We start from the raw sequence: 25,398 nt of genomic DNA, 5'->3' as shown, positions 1-25,398 counted from the left end.
CTTCTGAAGCTGCTGCTCTGGATGTAATTCTGGGTACTTTGGAGTTGGCAGTGGTGTTGGGTCACGTGGTCCTTGCTCACAGGTGTCTCTGGCGCCACCACCGGAAGGGCCTCTCTGGAAGGATGTGAACTTGGTTCACCCGGAGACCAGGAGCAGCGTCTGCAGCCAAGCCGGCAGGCTGGGTTTGCATGCCGGCAGTCAGCAGAGCTTTGCTTCTTCTAAGCAGTTGCTCTTCCCTACTTAAAAAAAAAAAAAAAAAAAAAAAAAATGCAACCCATAGTGGGAAATTGCATTTCCCACTACTTAGGATGGGCTCCTGCTCTGTTAACTGGGGCATCCTCAGATCCTCTTGATGTCTGTTTCTGTTCATTGTTGTCAGGGCTGTCCCTGTAGCTTCCCCAAAGTGCAACTCCCAGAAGCCGTTTATCAGTGTATAATCAGTGTCCACAGAGAGAACATTCCAGTGCCAGATCTCTGTGCAGCCATGCTGGCCATTTAGCTTCAGGACCGAAGTTCAGTTGTCCTGTCCTGGGGCAGCAAGAGGATACCGGTCCCTGCAGCCCTGCTCAGGTACAAAGCCCGCTAAATGTGAGCAGGTGAGAAAATCCAGACCTTCTGTCTCCCTGGGGATTAATTCATTCCCAGGGTTGTAAACATTACACGTCCCCCTTGCGCTTTATAGAACTGTGAGACTTGGAGGCAGTGCGGGCGACCTGCCCAGTGAGATATTATCATGTACACAACATTGTGCAGAACCAAGCACGTGTCTTTATAGGCATTTTTTTTTCCTTTGAATTTTGCTGTTCTTTACTTGCAGTCGTAGATGAGGAATGAAGAAAGCAAAACATGAATGCTTTGACTAGGTTTTTGCCTCTTAAAGTAACATTAGTAAAATTCTATCTTATTCTTTTCCTTGAGAAAAGATACCTTTCATTTTTATAGAAATCTACACAACCCACTCTGTCCCCCGGCCCATCTGTGTTCGCTTGCTGTTCTTGCTGCTCGTGGTTTTTGAAAGCGCCTTCTAAAATTACATGAAAGCAACGCTGTTTTGACAAAATTAGAATTCTGGTACGAAAGGCTTACCATGAGGCTGTGGAGAAAGGCCCAGCAAAAACCTTTGTATTTTATTTCACCCTCTCTGGGTTCAGCCTACAATTCCGTCAATTTTATAATTACTTCCCTAGGGCAAGTCCAATTCTCTGCCCGGGAGAAATAACAAATTCCGAAGTCGTCTCCCGGTTCAAAGACCGTGCAAATGAAGACTGTTTTGATCTACATGTTTCAGTCATTCTGGAGCTTCTTACAGAAAATTCCTTTAGACTTTCTATGATTCTGAAATGTTGGGCATCATACTTGTTCAAACCTATATCAGCATGTGTCTTCTTTCTTGGCTTCCCACTTCCCACTACCCGGTAGGATTAGTCATCAGGTGCTGCCGTTTTTTTAAAACTAAGACTGTATTTTTTTTTTTTTTAGAGAAATTTTAGATTCACAGCAAAATAGAGCCAAAGGTGCCGAGTTGTCCCATATACGCATGCCCCCACATAGGCACAGCATCCCCCCTCCCTTTTCAACATCCCCATGGGAGTGGAGCACTTATGACTTGATGAAACTGTATTGACATACCATCATCACCCGAAGTTCAGAGTTCACAGTAGGGCTCACTCTTGGACAAATGGGTGATGTCATTGGGTCCATCATTGTGATAGCACGCAGAGTACTCACTGCCCCCCAAATCCTCCGGACATATTAGCTTCAACCATCCGTCAGTCCACTTCCTCTTTCCTTTTGAGTCTCCCCTCCCCCCCAGTATTGGTGATCATCAAGGCATGCTGATTTCTAACTCGTAAGTATTTCTTGAATCTGTTTCCTCAATGTGTATTATTGATTATGTGGTTCTAGTTCCGTCGTCACTATCCTGGTTGGGCTGTCTTGTCTTGCCTAGATCACTGCCTGGCTTCTATGATGAGTTTTTCAAGTTGGGATCAGTGAATGAACAAATCAATCTGGAAAATAGCTAACTGGGGGGAAAAAAATCTCTTTAGCTCTAGCTTGCGTCTGGTTACTAATGTCTATCTAAAATGCAGATCTTGCTTGCAAACCCTACAGCTTAAAAACCTTTTAGGTGGCTCCCAGGCCACACACCAGCTGCCTCCCAGACCCACCAATTCCCAGCAGGCCTCACTCATACCCACACACCTGCCACCCACGGGGACCACCCAACTCCCCCTTCTCTGTTGCATAAACCCCTGCTCTTCAAGGCTATACTTTCTCCTTAGAAATCTTTTCCCCACTTCCTGGAAACAATAGATTCTTTGTTGTTCAAGGGTTTGTGTAATGACAGAAACTGCTCAGAGCTCACCCTGTACCTGGAGCTCCCCTTTCTTATCTTCTCCTCCACAAGTCCGCCTGAGATGATCTATCAGGATTTACTTACAGGGCTAAAGTAGGGAGCTGGAAGTGAGCTTCAGGCTTGCTCTCTTTGGCTTAAAGCTAGAAAACTAAGCTAAACACAAAAATGAAAGAGCCAGGCTGTATGTTCTAGGAACAGGTAGTCCTTCCTTTCCCTACACTTAGTCTCTCTCCGCTCTTCTCGCTTCTTGACATTGTTTTCGACGGAGCATATGAACACAACAGCGCAGGATAGCCGGGATTCAGAAAGCCTGGGCACAGGTCTCCCTTCTACTGCCCACCAGCTACGCGCCTGAGGCAGCCAGGAACACCTGCGGGGCCTCGTAACCTAATCTGCTAACTCTCATCAGATGCGGGGTACAGCCGCTGAACTCCGAAATCCTGTCGGTTTCTTACCCTGATTCAGAGACTCTGTGGAACCTCTAACCTAGATATCCATAAGCAGGACCCATACATGGGTGTCTGGGAAGATGATGAGAGATCTTTGGGGGCTTCCTGGGCCCCTAAATTCTGTGTAAAGCTCTGTATGAGCCGATCACCTCATTGTGGTCCGCAGGTCCGCAGAGGGTTTGTCTTGTGTGTGTGTGGCGAGTTGGGGGGGGGGTGTTGAATGGTCTTTCTTCCTCTCTCGAGGTAATGATAGTTTATGGTTATCCTACTCTGTATTATCATATAAGCTAGCCATTGTTTTGGAGATGAGCAATAGTGTATTCTCTCTCCGATAATCTTCAGGGTGGCTTTATGGGGTTTTTTTTGCTAATTCATCACCAACTGATTTTCTGAAGGCGGCTAGAAGACTAGCTAGAGGCGGAAGACGGCACTCCCAGAAGGAAAGTGACTTCTTCAAGTTTCCCTCTAGAGGAGCAGCAGCTACCAGGGGTGAGGTCTGGAGGGCCAGCTACTCTGTTTCTGCTTCATCAGATGAATGCAGTTGCCTTTCCGTATCCACCAGCCCATGGTGCAGTCAGGACTCCAGACCTGGCCATCGGTCCGTGGAGTACAGGGGCAGGCAAGCAGCAGGGGCCTCACCGTAGGCGGGAAGCCAGAGCATGGTGTCCTGGTTGTCACCCTCGGCTCTGCAGTTCCAGAGACAAGCACCTCTAGCTGTGGGCGTTCTCTCCAAGTTCTTCTTTTTCCGTTCTCCCTTACTGGCAGATAGTGGGCACCTGCTCTGTGCCAGTACTCTGCCAACCCCAGGGAAGTCATGTTGAACAAAACGGATCTGCCCTCAGGTGCCTGGGTGGCTCGGTCAGTAAGCGTCTGCTCAGGTCATGATCCCAGGACTCTGGGATCGAATCCCTGCTTAGCAGGGAGCCTGCTTCTCCCACTCCTACTCCCCCTGCTGGTGTTCTCTCTCTCTCTCTATTAAGTAAATAAAATCTTTAAAAAAAAACAAATGAAAAAGCAGGATCCGCCCTATCTGCATGGAGAGCACATGGCCTGTGCTTACAGAAGTAAGGCTGGTGTTACTAAGGAGAGGATTCGAATAACACTAAAAAAAGTGAATATTGGTACTTATGGGATGTTAGTTACATGGAGCTGTTTCTGCTATGACAGGTCCCTCCTAGACAGTTCAAGGAAATTCACGGCAGAAACTTTAAGGACCTCTCCGGGTAGCAATGATACTCGCCAACCGGGTGCGTTACTCAATCCTTCTCTATAAAAGGGCCCCCAGAACAGTTTTACGAGGTTCCAGAATAACTCCCGAAGCAGTACTTGTGTTCCCTGCCGGAGAACACATCCCTGCTACAAGACTGGCAAACATGAGCCAGCATGGTGGAAATCTGGCAGGAAGAAGGCTCAGAAATTAGCACTTGGCCAGGCGTTATGTAACTCCCATGAAAATTTCAGACTAACAGCAAGTACGTTTGCCAGAAGAGATGTTATTTGCCAAGCTCTGACTACCACCCTTGGAGAGCTGGTGTTTAACACCCACCTTCCCCACCCCAGGTCTGGCCAGGGGCTGGCTCTAGCACATTCCTTCAAGGTCACCCCATTCTGAAGGAGCTGAGAGGCAACTGTGGGCTTTGCACTATGGGCCTGAGGCCGATTCACACAAGTACTCAGGCAGACTTAGATTCAGTTCAACGAGCATTTATGGAGCGCCTCCTGATTGCTACCTGCTTCCTGAGGCGCTGGCCATGGAAGGGTGATCAAACACTGTCTCTGCCCTTGAGAAGCTCCCAGGGAGTGAAGAATCTAATGTGGTCAGGACAGTAGAAGAGGTAATGCCCATGGGGCTAAGGGGGCCCAGAGACCAGGGTGGGAGGAGGCTTTCTCAAGATCACCCTGAGCTGCAAGAAGTTTCTTAGTGTCTGTGAGGACCTAGCAGCAAGGAGAGTGAGATACATTTGTGAAAGCACCACCCGTATTGAAGGTGCAAGGAAAGCTTAGATGAAAGGCACCAAGGGAGCTGGTCAGAGGTAGAAGGGAATGAGAGAAGAGGTGACCGGAAGTCTCGGAGTGACCAACAGTGTCTGTACTCCGGAGAGTGTTCTCCCTGCGGAGGCCTGCGGAGAGTGCGCGGGCCCCGGTGGCTGCTCCTGCCGACCCCATTTCACAGAGTGGCGGGGGTAGAAGCCAGGCTCTGGCAGCTGGAGGAGCCACTGAAAGTGAAAAAGGAGAGGCAGGGAGCCTAGGCCAGTGCGGAGTTCCCAGCCAAGGCAGCTTCCTTGAATACAAAAATCACTAAAGCCAATGAACCAGAATCTCTGAGGTGGGGGCCCCTCCTCAGAGATTCTGGTTCATTGGCTTTAGTGTGGTGGCCACTGAGCTAGAGGGAACCACTGGTGCTTTCAGGAACCTGAGAAGAGAGGAAGACAGGGTGCCTCCGTCAGGTGCGGATGCAGGCTCCAGGAGAAGGATTCTTCCAGGGAGAGGAGCTGGTGGAGGGTTAAGTGAAATGTTCGTCAAAGGGTTCTGGGTGTAAGGACGGAGGCCGGGAATCTGGTGGCCTCAGTTGGAGCTGCTGGGAGTTTGCTCCAGGTTCTCTCAGGAGCCTCCAGTAGGGAGCAGAGAAGGTGGACTGTGGGATGATCCAAAGCTGGCGTTTTGTCAGGTAGGAGGGAGGAGTTGCTAAGAGCGGTACTACCCAAAGCCGTTCAGGTCATAGACCTGGGGCACAGGGACATAGCGAAGGACGCAAGGGGCCTGACATAAGGGACCTGACCAACGCTCTGACAGGGGAACCTGAAGACCATGGGAGGGTTCGGGTCTCTCAGGAATGCCCCTGGGGGAAGGCTGCAGACAGACAGTGGGCGCACTTTCCACTGGCAGCAAATCCCCGGGAGCCATCTTGATGTGAGTCTAGGATGGAAAAATTCTCTGCGTGAAAATGCCTTGCGTGGGCCCAACTGTGATGTATAAAATTGCTTTCTCACCTGAAAACCACATGTAACTGGGTTTAGCATTTTATGCTTCAGATGACATGTAATATCCAGAAGCAATACCCTCCCCCCAGTGCTAGTCAAAGTAAAATCAGAAAATGCTCAGTGAAAAGGAAAAAAGAAAAAGAAAAAGAAAGAAAACAGCAGTAGATAAAGCCACAAACCCCAAGCTTCGGCAGAGGGAAGAGGGAAAAACTGCAGCAGAGACAAGCTTTGAGGTTGTGTGATCTGTGAAAATGTATAGAAAAGTTACCTCAAAAAAAAAAAAAAAAAAAAAATCCCCGGGTGCTTTATTTGCCAGCCACTGGAATGAAGACAAATTCCCACCCAGGGTGTTGCTTTTAATTATCCTTCTCTTTATGTTGTTTCTTAAAATACTAACAGGCATTCTAGAGATGATATACCAAGATGGCTTAATTAGGCGTCAGATGAGTGCCTGTGCCCACGAGCCCCCTTACCGCTGGCTCCCTTATGCAAATCTGACTGACTTCTGAACCTGACTGGATAAAGCAGCAGACAGAATTGGAGCAGCTGGGCTGGCAGCACAGCTGGGCTGTCCCCATGGAGACCAGGCTCCCCTGGCAAGGCACTCTTTCCAGTCCCCCAGCTTTCCTCCCCACCCTACACCCCCTTTTTTTCTTTACTGAGGTAAATGCGCAACACATCTGAGCCTGGGTCTCCCTCAGATGGTCTCCCGCTCAGTGCTGTCCTGCTCACAGAGATCACCTGGGGAGCTTGTTAATATGCAGGTTCGGACTCCCTCCATGTGAGGGAGAGCCTCTGAGTCTGAGGTTTGGTTTCTAAAAAGCCTCAGGGATGGTCCTGGGCCCACCCTTTTTCTAGCCATCTAAAAAGTTCGAGAAAGCTCTGTCTGGCCTCAAGTTTGTTACTTTTTTCCTTGTTACCTGCCCCTCTCCTTTGCTCCCCTCCCCAGCAGCCGTGCTGTCCTCCTGCTGCGCCCTGAGCTGCCCTCCCCACTTGAGCTCTTCATTTTCCTGTGTCTGGGCCTCTCTATAGGTCATTCTACAAAGAGCGCTTTCAGCCAATGGACTTCCTACATAAGACAAGCTAACAATTTGATTTTAAAAAGTGAGAGGAGGGAAGTAACTAGATATCACAGTGTGTCCCTAAGGGGAACAGCCTGCTTCATTATGTTTATCACGTGGACCAACAGATCGACAGCCTTGGAAGGTCACAGTTGGAAAAGCTGAGTCCCAGACTGTGGTTCCGCAGGCACTCAGGTGCCTCCAGGTCAGGAGGGTCCCTGTCCTTCCTGGGTCAGCATGTCCGAAAGGCCTTCCAGAAATTGAGCTGGAATCTTGTTTACGTACAGCCAGCTCCATCTTGCCTACTTCTTGGCTGAAGGCCTTAAAAGGTAGTTGTCCTGTTGCCCCCAAGTCATTGCTTCTTCCGGAAGAGCTGTTCTTCTTCTGCCATGAGTTGGCCATTCTGGTCATGGTCCTCTGATTCTGCTTCTCTATGTCCAGGGCTCGCCATCTGGGATGCCCGCGTGGCACAAAGTTATCAAGAACTGTCACCATCTCATGGTTCTTTCTGTGACTCCCGTCAAGCTCACTGCCAGCCACATCCCTGAAGTTGTTTTCACACATGCTGTGGCTCGGCTACCTCTCCCTAGTCTGTAAGAATTGTAGTCCTTAGACTTCACGTTTGTGAGAATCAGTGTAACGCGACAGCTAAGATCCCAGGCTCTGGAACCTGACTGCCGAGGGGCGAAGCACTTCATGGAGAACCATTTCATTGTTAGTTAACACCTTCATGATTATCATCCCCACTGTGCTAAGCGCTTTGCCCACAGTAACTGTTTTAATCCCCATAACAACTTCGGGGGACAGGGACTAGATTGTCCCAATTTTACAAGGAAGGAGAGGGAACCTCCGAAGATCTTTCTCGTGCTCAGGGTTGGAGTTACAATGTAAAGCGAGGCAATGACCTTTGCTTTTTCGTTTCTGGCTTTTTTGGACACAAATGGAGGACCGTCTCCTCTGCCTTTATTTACTGATTTCATCTTCTAACCAGTGTTCTACCTCCCCTTGGCGCTGTGCTACAGATTCTTGGTTCTGTTACCCCAAGCGCATCTGCCTCCCAGCTTCACCATGTCTGTCCCAATTTGAGAAGAATACCTTCTCTGTCTTCATCTCGATCATCCACAGATCAGAGGCCACGTGACAACTCCCTGGGGATTCTGCTCCCTGAAGCCCCTGGGCTCCATCTCCCAAAGCTCCCCCACGCCAGCAGCTCTGTAACCTGGTCAGGGAACCCCAGGGTGTAGCCCGGGGATGATTTGTATTTGAATATATCTGTATCTGGCTCCTAGTGAACATGCTGCATCTTGCCTTCCAAGATTCCATTCCATTCCAGGGTTCTTCCCAGGACAGAGGGCAGCTCTGTGAAGTTGACCCTCCAGGCAGGGCCAGTTGCAAAGACTGAGTCGAATGCAGGTCTGCAGAACATACAGACCAGGGGTGACTGATCAGGTCCTGCAGATAATGAGACCTAGGAGGTTGGCTCTGCATGTCAAGGCTCCCTTCCTTCTGACTCCACAGGCCTTCTGTGTCCCGACTAAACCATAGGAGGGTGAGCAGCCATGGCAGTCAATATTTCCGTGTAGGGGGAGTCTCATTGGAAGGGAGGCTGGTGCGTGCCTTGAAACTTAAATCGTACTTTATTTAGGGCGATTTGCAAGAAAGGGGAGAACTGATGGACATCAGAGGGGCTAGATCCCCCACATAAAGCCATTTCTTGGTGCTGACTGGAAAGGCTGGACTGATTTCTTCCCTCTCCCCTCTACTGGTTCTGTTCTCTGATCCTGGGCCATCAGGGCAGTTTGGCTCTCTTTAATTACCACCCTTCTTGGCTTCCTGTGACCCATGACCGGGGAGCCTCTTGGCTTGGCTCTTGGAGGACAGCAGGAAGCCATGGATCTGCCATGAGCCTGAGCTCCCTAATATTGCCACTGTCGTTAGAGCCCACCCAAGCTACTGTGAACTGCAGAACAAGGAAAACGTTTCTGCCCCAACATGTTCTCCTTTTGAAATCCTCAAGCAAACGCCGAACACTGTCTTCCTGTGTGGTCAGGCAGAAGGGCTGTCCCTCTCCTGCTGGAGCCATGAGGGACCATGGGCAAACCAAGCCCAGTGGATCCAGGAGGATTTGAGGAAGGCAGTCTTCACAGATCGAGTCTGCCCTAGCAATGCACGCAGTCTTGGGCAGCGGGTGCCCCACCAGGATGAAAGTGATGGGGACAGGTGAGGGAGCTTCCTCTGGGGAAGGAAAATGCCTCTGACCTTAGTGAATCCTTGGTATGATGTTGAATGCCTAAATACTAATATTGGTACATTTTCAGGAAAACAAAGTGGTTAAAGCATGGACCTGAACCCTCACTGGTTAGGTTTAAATCCAGCTCTGTGACATTGGATCATTTATTTAACCTCTGCAAACCTCATGCGTAAGATAAAGGTAATCACTGGACCTACTTCATCGGTCACAAAGATTAAATGACATATTACAGATGAGGTGCATAGCACAGCTCCTGGCATTTCATAAAAGCTTTGTAAGGATTAACTGCTATTATTCCCATCTTCATCACCATCGCCGCCGTTTCTGAGTGTTGGCTGTGTGTACCAGCCACATACACGCGTTAGCTCATTTCACTACCCTTTGAAAGAGGCGTCATGCCTCAGTTATGCCTCAGTCGAGGAAACGGACATCTGGAGAGGTTAATTAGGCTGCGCCAAGCTAAGCAGGTAAGTCACTGGGAAATCATGATTTGGAGCCAAGTCTCCCTAACACCAGAGTCTCTGCTGTTCTCACCTCTGGCCATGTCCCATGGAAACAGCTCTGTTTCAGTACGTCCTGTCCAGTGCATAGGAATGCAGAGCATTTTACGTGCCTTACATGTCCCGTGAAGGAGATATTCTTCTTATCCCAGGTTTACAGATGGGGAGAGCAAGGTTCAGAGAAGCTAAACAACCTCCATACATTTTTACGATGAAGAATTTAAATCCAGGCTGCCTGACTCTTAAAATCCATTCTGATGTCTGTGGAGTATGACTGCCAAGCAAGTGAGCAAAGGTGCTGCTCCTTGGGGGTTGAGAACAGCCCTTGGTGACCTTGACTCCTGCTAGCCACTGTGACCCAGGGGGACACAGTTTGCACGATCAGTGCCCATTTTCTGAGCTGTCATTAGAGGCAATTTCCACTTTCTCTGATGCTTCACTTTCCTGCAATTTCTGTAAGCTGTTGATTTGCTCAGATGAAGACAAGCTCCTGAGTATTTCATGGATTTGTTTACTGTACATCCTGCAAGAATATGGAAGCATTGTAGATAGTCCAGAAGGAGGCCCTGATGTATTGTGCAAAGGCTTTGTCGCATTGCTAGAGGAGGAGTCTGCCAGGGGACCCCCAGACTGCATTTCTTGATGTAACCTGAGGTTTTGGGACTAGAACATTCCAGATGTGCATTTCAGTATCAGGTCATGAGAGGGCAGCTTGCTTGGTGAGGAGTAGTGGTCTAGGCAGAACAGACTCACCGGCCTGGAAATTAGGGATTCTTAACCCATGCAGTCGTGCATGGCTGGTCTTAACCCCCTGAGCCACCCACGTGCCCCCGTGCATGGCTGGTCTTCAGAGGTTCTGAGAACGCTTTACATTTCAATACTTTTTCCTAGAGAGTGAGCCCATAACTTTTACAATATTCTCAAAGGAGTGCATGACTCTAAAACCAGTTTAAAAATTATTGTTCTGGATTTAAAAATCACTAAGGAAGGAAGTTTAAAAAAAAAATCTAAACCAAGAAAACTCAGAATCCTTTTTTAAATGAAAATGGCAATGCTCCCTAGAGGCAGAAATGCACCTTCCTTTTGCATCAATGATTTATGCTACAATGAATAAGTGTTCTCTTTGTTCTCTATTTCTGGAGGGGTGGGTGGGGGAGAGAGTGAGCACGCACGTGCATGTGTGTGTGTGTGTGTAACAGAGAGACAGCACTTTGTGCCAGGTCCTAACCTAGAGATAGATTCCTTCATATCATTCTCTTAATTCAACGCACAATGTCTGTTTTAGGTAGACACCAATATAGCTTTATTTTATAAATAAAGAAATTGAATCTTACAGAGGCATAGAAACTCACCCAAGGTCAGTCTGTCCAAATCCTAAGATGTCTTACATCTATAAATCAAAATATAGGACAAATCATAGAAGATAATGTTCAAATAGTATACTTAATTTTAAAAATATTTCTTTTAAGATTTTTTTTTAAGATTTTTTTCATTTAGGGACGCCTGGGTGGCTCAGTTGGTTAAGCAGCTGCCTTCGGCTCGGGTCATGATCCCAGCGTCCTGGGATCGAGTCCCACATCGGGCTCCTTGCTCCACGGGGAGTCTGCTTCTCCCTCTGACTCTGCCTTCCACTCTGTCTGCCTGTGCTCGCTCTCCCTCTGAAAAATAAATAAATAAAATCTTTAAAAAAAAAAAAAAAGATTTTTTTCATTTATTTGACAGACAGAGATCAGAAATAGGCAGAGAGGCAGGCAGAGAGAGAGGAAGGGAAGCAGGCTCCCTGCTGAGCAGAGAACCCGATGCGGGACTCGATCCCAGGACCCTGGGATCATGACCTGAGCCGAAGGCAGAGGCTTTAACCCACTGAGCCACCCAGGCGCCCCTTAAGATTTTTTAATGGAGGAAAAAGTGGAAAAAATTTTCTCCTCTCGCCCAGATTTTTTTGAAATTCTATGCCAGATTTTCTTTTCTCTCTGTTTTTATTCCTCTCTTCCCAAAATAGTTTTTAATTGTTATTATAAATAAGACTTTCCTTAAGGACTGTCCGGTGGGACCATGGTTTTATGGCTGCCCTTGTGTCACTGGATTATGTGAAGATGAGAGAGAAAGGCGACAGCCAGGAAGGGGCTAAAAATGAATGAATGTGGAGACGCAGTGACTCTTGCAATGACCATCTGTTCATCTTCTCAGAGAGTCAGGCAGGGCCACCAGGCAGAGCAAAGAGCTGTTTCTGATGATGAGAAATTAAAAGCATTAAATTAAAATTCACCCCAGGTGGATTTTCTCAGTCAGATACCGAGAGAGTGTTCATGCCCAGATGTTACAAAAAACCATTTCACTGGAGTCAGTGTTTGATCAGGAGTTCAAAGGACTAAATTCACCTTCTACTCTGTTTCTTAAATCGTTTGCCCTCCAAATTAAGTCAGAGCTCGGAGTCTCTAGGATATGTATAATATAAATGCATCTTGCCTACACTATAGATACAACTTCACAGGGACAAGAGTCCATTCCTATGCTTGTTCTGTCCTGCACCCTGTCCACTGAGCCGGTCCTGACTTATCCCTCAAGATAAGCTCCTGGCCAGGGGTCTGGGTGGCTCAGTGGGTTAAGCCTCTGCCTTCGGCTCAGGTCATGACCTCAGGATCTTGGGATTGAGCCCCGCATCGGGCTCTCTCCTCAGCAGGGAGTCTGCTTCCCTCTCTCTCTCTGTCTGCCTCTCTGCCTACTTGTGATCTCTGCCTATCAAATAAATAAATAAAATCTTAAAAAAAAAAAAAAAGATAAGCTCCTGTTACCACCTCTGGAAGGCCTTTCCTAAACCCCACAGCGGCACTGGGGGCTGCTTCTCCCTGCTCCACGAGAGCCCACTGGTTGCCACTCTCACTCCCTTGGTCACACTCTCCTGTCAGTGTTAATTTTTTTATCTGTCTCCTTCACCAGATTGTACACTCTCTGAGGTCAGTTTTCACATCTGGTACCTGAAAGCTACTCAAAAATACGTGAACTAACAACTTTGGGTTTGTTCCCCCCTCCCGCAAAAGTAATTACAAGGATTAGTGTTAAGGTAGAACCAATGAAAGACTTTTCTGACCATGTAATAAAAGGAGGGGAGGGGGGCATTAACCTCTTGTCAAGACTAGTCAGGTGCCAAGGGGTGAAAACATCCTGAGGCAGTATACTAGTTATCTATTGCTATATAATAAATTATTCCACACTTCCTGTATGATTTGTGGTGGTTTCTGTGGTCAGGGATTTAGACAAGGCATAGCTTGTGTCTGTATGTGATGTCTGGGGCTCATTCATTCACATGCTGGCTAGAGGCTAGGGGCCTAGCTAAGGCTCTCAGCCAGAATATCTCACAGATGGCCTTTCAGTGTGACTTGAGCTTCCTTACAATATGACAGCTGGCTTCCAAGGGCAAATAACCTGGAGAGCAAGGGCCAAGCCAAAACCACTTTGTATTTATAACCTGACCTCAGAAATTGCATAGCATCCTCTGTGCTGTATGTAGTCTGTTGCTTGAAGCAGTTAAAAGGGTCCTTCCTGGTTTAAGGTAGGGAAAAGATTTAACCCCTCAGTGAAGGAATATCAACATCAGGTTGTAAGTAGAGCTTGTGGAATGGGATACATACTGGTGTGGCTGTCTTTGAAAAGTGAACTCTGCCCCAAGCTATCATGGGGAAAAGGCCGAAGTCCATATAATAGAATACATATAAGAACCCTTCATGTGATAAAAGAGATAGGAATGAAGGCACACGGGTTGCGTGAAGGCAGTGAGTTTTTCCTTTACTGCCAGAAGGTAGGTGATTATAACTCTGTCAGGAGTGCAAGTAGGAAAAGGAAGACTTAACACCTTGTGAGGGAGATCTGGAATGTTAGAGAGTCCTGTTTCCAATTAATTGGTCGACATCATCTTCTTGCAAGGATGGGGCAGCTATAGTTGCCAGAGCGACACCATCAGCTGAGGTCGCCGGTGGATATCAGCTCGTTCCTGGCTCACTGTCCTCCCAACACCACTCTTGTCATAGCCCCTAATTATGTCATTGTCCATGTTGGTGATGCTGACTCTCAGCTTCTTCTTGACATCCTCTCTTCCAATGATCTTGTCCCCCAACCTTCTCAGTTAGTCAGTCCCATGGTCTTTGGGTCCGATCCTTGACTTTGTCATCACCTCTTATTGTAGCCATCGACAGTCTCTATTTAAGATGTCTCTTTCAGCCCCAGCAACGCTTTGATGCCACACGAACCTCTAGTCCCTTGTTCCCACCATCCTTTCCCTACCCCTTGCCTGCTCAAGAGCTGGCTCCCGCCTACTTAACCAGAACTTCGTCATTAGACTCACCCCTTCGCATATGCTCTCCACTCCCTCAGCCCCCTCCCTCTCCCGTATATTCTAACAGACCCCACCCGCCACACCCTCCACAGCTACCACCACGCAGGGACCGGTCTCACCCTAAATTCACGACAGTAACCTCAGGGGAGTCTGCAGTGGGACCAGCAGTCAGGCTTTCCTTGGAATGGGGAAGTGGAAATGGCACCTTGGGCTGCTTGCCTGCCCCCAGAGCTGTGACCCCAGCTCTTTGGGTCAGAGCCCGCCATCTGCCAGGCACTGAGCATCGCTGCTCAGACCTCCGCGCACACCCAGCCAGCCTGCGGGAGCATTAAGAAACCCCCTTCAGAAAACAGCTTCTCTCTGCTGACACCCCGGCTTTCTGGTAACTTCAAAACTGAAGGCTGGTGAGGTGACATCCCCTCTGAGGGCACCCTTTCCATTTCCGCCTCATTTTCTGTACACTCAGCATTGCTGAGAGAGCTATTCTGACATCTTCTATTCTTAGCACCAAAGCACAAAGTCACATATGCAGATAGACCAAAATTAGAAGAATAGCACATTGATTTTTCCAAATTCTTTGAAGAATCAAGAACACTTAGGGGGTTGGGTGGGAGGGGTAACCAAGTCACTCCGGGGTGAGGAGCCTGGAGACTTTGACACTGTGGAGATATGTCACCTTGAGCAAGTCCCTTTAGCTGTCTGGGTCCCAGTCTTAATCATTTGCAAAGCAAGGGAACTGGATGAGGTAATTCCGAAGGCCCTTCCTGTAGATCTTTCATTCTGACTTGGCCATGGGATGATAGAACATTCACAGTTGTCCCTGTTTTTTCTGCCTCTACTTCATTCATTTATCAACTTTTCAATCAAGTAAAGTCTCGCTTCATGCTCAGAAGGTATAAAGATAAAAAGGACACAATCCCTGCCCTCTAGGAACTTGATAAAATCCTACGATTATGCCCAAAATGATCAATGTTTTGAAGAAAGTATGTTCAAAGTATGATAGGAACCAAGTAATAAAGGACATTAGTTCTAGCTCTGGAGGCTGCAATCTTTCACAGAGGAAGTGGTGTGGGAGAGTAAGTATTCTTAAGCAACTTTGCCAGGGTGTGGTGGAGGTAGGCACGGAGAGGACATTCCAGTTACCAGAAAGGGCCCAAAGGCATAGCGACTCTGGGGAACAAATTCCAAGTTTTCCCTATGCCCAATGATGAGGTACATGTGTCAGGGGATGAGGCTGGCAAAAGGGAAATTGGAATCCTCTCTCTTTTTTTCTTCTCATTTAGCAAAAATCTCATTTTGGAATTATCCCAAGGTTCTCATTTTTAAGTCAGGGCTTCTCTGCCATTCTGAAGTCTTAACCCCTCTAGGCTCTCCTTTGTGTTACATATAGTGTCCTGAAATTTGGCCTGTTTGTTTATGCCATCTCCCTGAAACCATTTATCATTTATCAAATATTTCCTGTAATGTATAACGCATCAGATAATAGCTTCATTTTACAAAGAGAAAAGTTAACGTAAGCATTGATTTGTGGATGGCTCAGTATCAGGTAAACAGACCTGAAATACACCCTCGCTCCCTCCTGCAGGAAAACTGCTGGGCTTTCTTGTTATCTTAAAGTCAAGAGAAATAAGTACTCTTGACCCACTTGTGCAGTGTTACACTGAGATTGTCATAAGGGTTAGATTCTGAGTCAGGCACGACTTAAAAGAACTAAATACTGTGAATACCATAGAAGGTCAGGGAAGAAAGCATAACACAACTTAATACTTAGAATATGGGTTGGTACGACTAACAGCTACTGTTTTTTCGCAGACTAATTGTTTCATAAGGAAAATTTAACCTTTTTAAAAATCAGTGTGGGAGTTGGTTGGTCACCCAGACTTCACAAGACAGTAGCACCCAGGTGAGAGAGTCATTACCATCCAGGATTTGGCCTTTGACCTGAACTCTTTGAACCAAAAAGTTCAACTATTCATTCTCCCAAAACTGATCACAGTTTAAAGGCTGACTCTGAATTCAGAGGTTTATAAGCAAGGTCTTTATATTGTGTCTCTAGCACCATCTACTGGGAAACAAACGTGACTTTATTAGGATTCTTAACCTTTGAAGCATCAGAAACCCGTCAGGTAGCAAAGAGAAAGGGTGAGAAAAGAAAAGCTTAGCGGATTCTAAGAAACCGAGGATTAAGTATATTGTTTTGAAGTTACTTATTTATAGATATAACCACTAAAACAAAATTACAAACTTACGAACTTACAAGACACACACACACACACACCATATAGTAGATTTTTTTTTAAGATTTTTTATTTATTTAACAGAGAGAGAGGGAGAGAGAGCGAGCACAGGCAGACAGAATGGCAGGCAGAGGCTGAGGGAGAAGCAGGCTCCCTGCTGAGCAGGGAGCCCGATGCGGGACTCGATCCCAGGACGCTGGGATCATGACCTGAGCCGAAGGCAGCTGCCCAACCAACTGAGCCACCCAAGCGTCCCCATATAGTAGAAGATTTAAAAAAGCAAGCAACAGGGGCACCTGGGTGGCTCAGTGGGTTAAAGCCTCTGCCTTTGGCTCAGGTCATGATCTCAGGGTCCTGGGATGGAGCCCCGCATCGGGCTTTCTGCTCAGCAGGGAGCCTGCCTGCCTGCGTCTCTGCCTACTTGTGATCCCAGTCTGTCAAATAAATAAACTCTTAAAAAGAATAAAAAGCAAGCAACAACAAAAATTCATAAACACAGAAAGCACAACAAAAAAATGTAATGACAGAACTAAGAATAATTAGAACATATATATATCATAGTAATGCCATAAAATGTCTCTGTTAAACAAAGTCTCTCAGACTGAATCACAAAGCAAAACCCATCAGAATGCTGTGTGTAACCAAGTCATACAGAAACATTAAAAATAGGAGATTTCAAAGCAAACCAAGCAAATGAAAGCCAAAGTGGCAGGAGTCTTAATCTTGGTATCAGTAAAGGCTGATTTCAGGACAGAATGCTGATTTCAGCATTAAATTACATAAAGGAGGGCACCTTGTAATTATAAAGGATGCAGTTTACAATGAGAGTCCACCATATCTGACACCATAAAGAAAATCTCAGGTAGTTTCACAAAATAAGAATAATACAGGCAAAAATGCCCAGAAATGTTTTAATTCTTAATAGTTCTGGAGTAAAAAGGGAATTCCAGCCCCTAAGCTAGTACTACCCAGAAAATAAGTAAATAATGTAGCATTATTATATATAATGGAAATAATATACATGGCACATATTGGAATATATAATAAATGGAGATATGTTATAATTATATATAATGGAAATTCCTATATGTGGTATAAAGTCTGTTGCTCAGAAAAACATTGTGACACTAAATACTTATATGATTCCAAAAAGTGAAAATAAATTAATGCATCTAATGCAAGATATTTGAAAAATAACAAAATAAACCCAAGAGAACAAAAGAAAAATTAATACAAATGAAATCAGAAATTATGATTTTGAAAAGAGGAAGAAAAATGTAGTACTAATACATAAATCCAAGAGCTGCTTCATTGGAGGGGGAAAAATAAAATAGATAAAGCATTAGCTAACCTATTCAATGCACAAAGTTAGAAATGAGCACAAGCCAATAACCACAGACAGATGAAATTGAAAGGATAATAAGTTACTGTCTTCCTCGACTCTACAAATAAATGAGAATAATATAGATGGGATGCATATGTTTTGAGAAAAATATAAATTTGCACTTATAATGCCAGAAAAGAAATTTTAAATTGACAGATTATCACAGAAAAAATAGAAACATGAGGGCATATAGAATTGTCCAATGAAGTACATAGGAATAAATTTAACAACAACCTCCAAGACAAACAGAATGAAAAGAGCAAGGTGGAAACAGGCTCTATCTTTGTGTGTGTGTGCATGGCTCCGTGCTCACATACTTGGATATCCTTGTAAGGTCTCTGGAAACATGCGCCAGGAGCAAGCAACAACAGTTATTTCTGTGGAAGGATACTGGATCTGTGGGGAACAAAGATGAGAGAGATTGTTTTGATTATGTAGTATTTTGTATCTTTTATATTTGTTACCTTTTAAATTGATTACTTTAATCAATTTAAAGGTGGGTGGCTCAGTCCCTTGAGCCTTTGGCTCAGGTCATGATCCCAGAGTCCAAGGATCAAGTCCTGCATTGGGCTCCCCACTCAGTGGGGAGTCTGCCTCTCCTTCTGACCCTCGCCCCTCTCATGCTCTCTTTCTCTTACTCTCTCTCTCCCTCTCAAAGAAAATCTTTTAAAAATAAATAAATAGATTACATGTGCAAATACTACCCATTCAAAAATTCTTTTGCATGCAAGCAGAAGCAAGGCGAAGGAAATAGATGGTTTTAAGGGGGTGTTTTCAAAAAGAATGCTACTTAGTTTCGCCTAAAGCTGACTCTGGTTAGGAGAAGGATTCTTCTGTGTGCTTCCCAAACTCGCTTGGTCGAATAATGGACATCAGATGCTAGGATGGTGTGGCCTCTGGCCTCTGGCCAGGCCTCTGGGCCTCCCTTGAGTCGTTGGGATCCCAGGCGTCCTCGAAGCTCTCTGTGAGCTCACAGACTGCAGGCCTCACATACCAGAAAGACCATGTTTCTGAACAGCAGCTCCGAGTTTAAGAAAAGGTTGCTCTCTTTTGCCCAAAGATAGGAGATTCGTGTTTCATGTTAGTATTTAGGAACACACAAAAGCAGAGCCAAATGTTTCGAACAGCTAAAGCTGGTTCTCCTTTTACTTGTTTAAATCTTTTAGTGGTAGGGTACAAGTTCCTGATTGTTCTTAGCCTCCTAAGATTTCAGACCCACTTTGCGTGCTACCGCTCTCTTTTCTAAAAATAGCATAGAAGCTGAGTTCCTACAATATCTCCACCTGACCACATGAAAGTAAGGTAGTTTCTCACCCTAAAAGAGTACATTAACTAACTAGCATTTGTATTCACCTTTAAATATGTGATACTATTCTAGAACAAAGGAAGACTTTTAAAGAAACCAAACTGGGCTTCCAGTTATAGAATGGATAAGTCACAGGAATAAAAGGCAGAGCATAAGAAACATAGTCTGTGGTATTGTAATAGCGTTGAGGGGTGACTGTTGGGGGCCACCCTCATGGCGAGCACAGCATAATGTAGAGAGAAGCCGAGTCACTGTGTTGCACACCTGAAACGAATGCAATATTGTGTGTTAACTATGCTTACATTTTTTTAAAAAGTTTTTAAAAATAAAGACAGAAATTAAACCGGATCACAGTGTCAGGCCCTGGAAATAGAGTCCCTCTCCACTTTCGAGAAAGCCTGGCCAGAGTACTCCAGCCTGCTGCCTTTTTCCTTGCCTCTTCCCACCAGGAGAAGTTGCTCCAGTGCAAGGAACTGCCTTTGACCTGAGGAAGCCAGTGGAGCTTGGAAAACACCTGCAGGAGTTCCGTATCAATGGCTTTGACCACAATTTCTGTCTGAAGGGCTCTAAAGAAAAGCACTTTTGTGCACGGTAGGTTCTTGTCACTTACTGCCTCTGTGGGGAAGAGAGAAGAGATCCCACCTCCTATATGAGGAGCATCAGTAGCATTTTCTGTGCTGCAGGGACTAAATACCACGTCCCTGGTCTTTTCAAAGCTCCTGGTCCTCCCCCTCCCCCACTAGGCCAGTAGCCCAGGGCTCCCACCTGGTAGCCTGTCTCTCTTTGCTCCCTCTCTCCCCATCTGTGCCTGTTCTTTAAAGCACATTTTTGGGACAAAGCCCAGTTCCTCCTAACTGAGGTCACCTCTGCTTTCCTTGAACTTCTGGAGTGCTTTGTACTTTGTTCACACGGGATTCATGCCCGGTCTACTTCCTTGGAAAGTCAGACTGCACTTCTCGTGGGGCACTCACCGGCAGCGGCCTAGGGTGGGCATCTGTGTGCACTCTCCCTCCTCCTCACTAAATTCTGAGCTGCTCACACCATCTCGTCTCTGTGAGACCCCACCTCTGCCCTAGTGCCTGACACCATGCTTGGCATCAGCAAATCATGTCTGTAGAACAAATGGATTTGAAATAAAGCAGAGGAAACGACTTAGACTCCATGGAAACTTCAAAAGCCTTCTCTCCCTTAGAGGCCACCCTGCGTTCTTCCGGCTGGAGTCTGCTCTTCTCCTCTTGACTAATGCTCAAACTTCTCTCTCTACTGCCCCCACCTCGAGGAGACTCTCCTGCCTTCGCTCCACTGTTCAAATCCTGGCCCTCCTTTTCCCAGACATCTTTCCCTGAACGTCTTCATTGACCATACTTTGCTGGGATGTTTTACCTCTCAGTAAGAGGGTAAGACTGAGGCTTTTCTTTGTCCATATCCCTTCAACACCAAGTACGGGACTGGGTAGTTACTCTCAGCTCTGTAGAGGCCTGGTTTTTGTTGTTGTTCTCTGTTTTTTGGTTTTGGTTTTTTGTTGTTGTTGTTGTTGTTTGTTTTTTAAAAAGGAAACAGTGAATCTAGCAAAAACGGATAGTACATCTGTTCTCAGGGGAGATCTGACTAAAAAGCGCAGCCTGCTGGAGCCCCAGGAAAGGGGGATGTTTTAATTTAGAAAAGCATCTCTTCTCTTTTAAGACATGGCTGGTCGCTTTGCCAGGCCAAGCAGAGAGCGCCAGCTCTTTATGAGAAAGAATCTCAGCCGCTCCTGAACCTAAAAACTGCTTCTCTTCAACCTGGCTGCCCCCGAGACACACACACACACCACACACACACCCCCCCCCCCCGCCCAATCTGGCCAGGGTGAGCCTTCCTCAGAGAAGCCAAGATCACAGTGAGAAGTCGCCAAGGATCCTCAGAACCACCTGCTCATGCCTCACCCCAGAGACTGCGGGAATTTCCCATCATGCTCTTCTCACCTTTGTCTCCGTGTCCCTGCTCTGTGGCCGGGTCTGACTGCTGGCTTCGAGGGTGCTTCCCTGCTTCTCCCTGTCCCTGCGAGCTTCTGCATCCTGTGTGGTCTGCCTTACCCCCAGGGTTCGTCATGCCGGCAGCGGGCGGGTGCTGGAGGTGTACACCACCCAACCTGGGGTCCAGTTCTACACGGGCAACTTCCTGGACGGCACGCTGCAGGGCAAGAGGGGAGCCGTCTATCCCAAGCACTCTGGTTTCTGCCTGGAGACCCAGAACTGGCCTGATGCTGTCAACCAGGTAAAGCTTCCGCTCGGCTTCTCAGGGGTGTTGTGCCCCAAGGTCACTGTCTGACAGAGGTCACGGCACTCAGGTCTGTGTGATTCAAAGGTCCACGGAGCTTCTCTTCTCCCAGTCATGATAAGGAGACCTTTAGCCAAGTACCAACATAGCATTTTTATGTATTTAATCTGTTTTGTGCCTTCAAAGCCTTTATTCAGTTTAATATTGCTCCTTGTCCACACCTGTTCATCTTCTGCAACCACACTTTTGGGCGGCGGTTGGGTGGGGGTTGGAGAAAGAGAACCCTAAGCAGGCTCCACACCTAGCACGGAGCCTGACACAGGGCTCGATGTCACAGCCTGGGACCATGAACCTGAGCTTAAATCAAGAGTCAGATGCCTGACTGAGCCACCCAAGACTCCGTGCAACCACAGTTTTAAAATGATCCCATCATCTTCCTGTTTGCTTACTGGTGACTTCTTTTTCTGGCTGCTACCTGGAGTAGTGCCCCTCAAAGCAGCTGCCCGGCAGCTCGCTCCAGAACTTAAACTGACACACAGCCTCCTTCATCAGGAGAGTCCTGCCCTAACAGCGTGCTCAGTGATGGGCCTCCGGTTCTCTATCTCGCTGCAAACCCAGGGTAAAGAGTCGTTACGTGGGCAGCTGGTTCGAGAGGCCAGTCCAGAGCTGTCCTGAACGGTACAGGGTGCAGCTGGCTGGAAAGCTAACCTGCCCTGTTGTTTCCTTCACAGCCCCACTTCCCTCCTGTGCTGCTGAGGCCCGGGGAGGAGTATGACCACACCACTTGGTTCAAGTTTACTGTGGCTTAAGCGTAAAGACATGACCTCTTCCAGGGCCAGGCCGGGAGCCCCTTCAGCAGCCTGTCTCCTTCCCAGAGAGGAGATGAAGACTTAGAGGCTTTCAAAGTGATCCTGCGAATTGAAACCATGTAAAGGGTAGCTTCATAGTAATGAGTCTGAGTATTGATTTCCTTTCCCGGTGACTGGCTCCAGGTCGGGGCTAAGGAGCAGTTCTCTCCTCTGTGTGGTTAAGAGGACCCACCCATTAATGTCATCTCTTGAGCCCCAGCCCTAGCCCAGAAGAGGTACCCACACCCCTTGTACTGGGTTGGCTCTGTCTCTCCACGCTGTTGCCGCCTTCTGCTTTTTACCCTTTCTTTGATCCTACCCTTTCCTCTTGTTGTCCTCCTCCTCTGCCTCCTCCAACCACTTCCCTCCCGTGCAGTACTGTGGCCTTTTCGGTCTCTGAGCTCCTGTACCAGGCTGGCAGAGGGGCCTGTCTGCCCTGGGAAGGCTGGAGATGCCTGAGAGGGAGGGAGCTGGGGCTTCGGGAGGGTAAACGTCCCTCGGAAAAAACACAAGGCTGGGGAGCGCCTGGGGGCTCAGTGGGTTAAGCCTCTGCCTTCAGCTCAGGTCATGATCCCAGGGTCCTGGGATGGACCCCCACATTGGGCTCTCTGCTCAGCAGGGAGCCTGCTTCCCTTCCTCTCTCTCTCTGCCTGCCTCTCTGCCTACTTGTGATTTCTGTCAAATTAAAAAAAAAAAACAAAAACAAAAACACACAAGGCTGGGAACGATTTTAGTCAGGACTTGACATCAGGTCATGCACATTCAAGTCCCCTTCTTTGCTCCGATTCAGCTTGCCAGGGCATTCCTGGGGTCACTGAGGGGGCCAGGCTTTCTTCCCAGATTCATGATTGTAAGAAGCATGAGTCTGAGTCGGAGTTTAGGTTTCTTAAAGATGTCCCTTAAAGGGCCAGGTCCAAATACCCAGAGAGAGTCTGTAATTTTGATTCTCTGTTTTTGGGATTGAGAAAGTCCCAGCTCAGCCAAGGCGAGGAGGGCAGCCAACAAGCCACTGGAGACAAGAGCCGCGTTAGTGTGGAGACGGGGCCTGAGGACGGCACATGGCACCTGGAGCGAGAAGTCGTGTTGTGTAGATGAGGCCGGGCTCCCCCCTTTCCTGAGCCATTGAATTACCAGCTATGGGTTTGGGTTGGTGGTTGGTTTACGGTTTTTAAAGAAATGTACCTTATACTTTTGTACACTAGCAACCAGTTGAAATAAAACAAAAAGCTGCATCTTCAGAAGACTCCCCATCTCCTCACTCATTTTTAAAGCTGACATGGACCTTTGGGAAATGGTGTGTTCTGGATTCCACTGTGTTCTCCAGTATAAGCGCCAGCATCTTCCTAGAAGAAAGCCACCTAACTGGCAGCCTCTTGAGCTTCCTATACTCCCTCTTTCTTAGCAACAATAAACCAAAAATAGTGTTCATTTTTAAATTCATTTCATTATGGATTTTCTGGATACCTATTATGTCCACAGTTCTCTGCTGAGTCTTTTAAGGAATTCAGAAGTAATGTCTAAGATACAGTGTCTCTTCAGGGAAGACCAATAGTGACAGTAAGATATGTAGAATTGCACCACGACAGACCCAACCCTGAGCACCAACTTTGCTAATAGCATTTATTACATGGGCAATCTAATTTCACTCAGCCTCTCAGCCTCTATTTTTCTCACCTGTGAGGCAAAGGAATTAGACTTGAAATATCTGGAAGGTAAAATCTATCTCTGCAGGGCTAGAAAGAAAACTGGCCAGTAGTCAAATTCTTTTTCCACAGGCCCTCCCCGTGCCTGTGACAGAAAGATCTGACAAAGTGGACAACAAATGCCTAAGCCAGCCAGAGCACTGAGCAAACGACACAGAGGGCCAGGAGCTGTGGTCCCGTTTCTCTTCCCAGTTGGGTCTGAGCAGGCAGTGGAAGGAGACACTGGACAACTTTTCTTTCTTTTTTTTTTTTAAGATTTTATTTGAGAGAGAGATCACAGAAGCAGAGGGGGAGGGGGAAGCAGGCTCCCCTGCAAGCAAGGGGCCCAATGCAGAGCTTGATCCCAAAACCTTGAGATCAAGACCCAAGCCTAAGGCAGACGCTTCACCTACTGAGCCACCCAGGCGCCCCCCTCTGGACAATTCTTACACTGTCACAATCTTGCCAGCAGTCTCCTTAATGGCTTGTCTTCATTTTGATTCCCAGAAGTATGATTGAAGATATTATTTCATCTGACCCTTACAACCTGTAATGAGATAGCAAAAGCCTCATTAAAAACAAGAGGTCAGCCCCTGGGGCAAATAATACATTATATGTTAATTAAAAAAACAAACCAAACAAACAAGAGGTCAGGGCGCCTGGGTGGCTCAGTGGGTTAAAGCCTCTGCCCTCAGCTCAGGTCATGATCCCAGGGTCCTAGAATGGAGCCCTGCACTGGGTTCCCTGCTTGGCGGGGAGCCTGTTTCTCCCTCTCCCTCTATTGTTACCCCTGCTCGCTTGCTCATTCTCTCAAATAAACCAGATCTTAAAAAAACAAAAACAAGAGGTCAATAGCTGGAGAAAGTAATAGTGCCGGGAAGTGGCCTATCTAGAACACAAGCTCTTCAATAAGAAACCCAACGTTAATAAAGAACAAAAGAGCCCAACATATGTTCCAGTGGCCCTACACTCCAAAAAAAGTCCTCAGTTTTTCCTTTTAGAGGGAAAAATCTAACATCGATAACATACAATTTTTTTTTTTAATTTTATTTATTCCTTTGACAGAGACAGAGAAGAAGTAGGCAGAGAGGAAGGCAGAGAGAGGAGGAAGCAGGCTCCCTGCCGAGCAGAGAGCCCAATGCAGGACTCGATCCCAGGACCCTGAGATCATGACCTGAGCTGAAGGCAGAGGCTTTAACTCACTGAGCCACCCAGGCACCCCGATAACATACAATATTGATAAGTGAAGAATTTTTACTCCATCACCATTAGTAGCAATATAAATTAAGAACATTTTTGGAGGGGAACTGGCAGAATCTATCAATATTGGCAAACTTGCAAAACTCCTGATGTAGCAAATTCTTCTTTTAGAAATCTTTACTATGGGGCACCTGGGTGGCTCAGTTGTTATGCATCTGCCTTTGGTTCAGGTCATGATCCCAGGGTCCTGGGATTAAGCCCCACATTGGGCTCTCTGCTCAGCGGGAAGCCTGCTTCTCCCTTTCCCTCTCCCTCTCCCCCTGTTTGTTCCCTCTCTGTCAAATTAAAAAAAAAAAAAAAATTTTTTTTTTCTATGGAAATACTAGTATGCACAAATCTGTAAACACAAACACTGAGACAAGGGTGTTCATTGCAATCTAATTGGCAATAATGAAAAACTGAAAACTACCTAGCACCATCAATACAAGAATGGATAAATGGTAATCCATGCAATGGAATACTATTAAAAGACCATTAAAAGAGGTAAGATC

At 46.8% G+C, this 25,398-nt stretch overlaps 1 protein-coding gene across 1 annotated transcript in view; it reads left to right on the top strand.

Annotated features, from left to right (window-relative positions):
• GALM (galactose mutarotase) overlaps positions 1 to 23,203 on the top strand; it is a 52,778-nt gene extending 29,575 nt beyond the window's left edge. The window contains exons 5-7 of the mRNA XM_004765505.3: positions 19,308 to 19,449; positions 20,940 to 21,114; positions 21,849 to 23,203. Of these exons, the coding sequence (XP_004765562.1) occupies positions 19,308 to 19,449; positions 20,940 to 21,114; positions 21,849 to 21,926 (395 nt within the window). The 3' untranslated portion in view covers positions 21,927 to 23,203. The remainder of the gene's footprint in view (positions 1 to 19,307; positions 19,450 to 20,939; positions 21,115 to 21,848) is intronic.
• Positions 23,204 to 25,398: the final 2,195 nt, after the last annotated feature.

This window comes from Mustela putorius, unplaced genomic scaffold, assembly GCF_011764305.1.
Source record: "Mustela putorius furo isolate JIRA1106 unplaced genomic scaffold, ASM1176430v1.1 tig00000281_pilon_pilon_pilon, whole genome shotgun sequence".
Taxonomy (NCBI): domain Eukaryota; kingdom Metazoa; phylum Chordata; class Mammalia; order Carnivora; family Mustelidae; genus Mustela; species Mustela putorius.
This window is presented reverse-complemented; position numbering and strand designations above follow the sequence as displayed.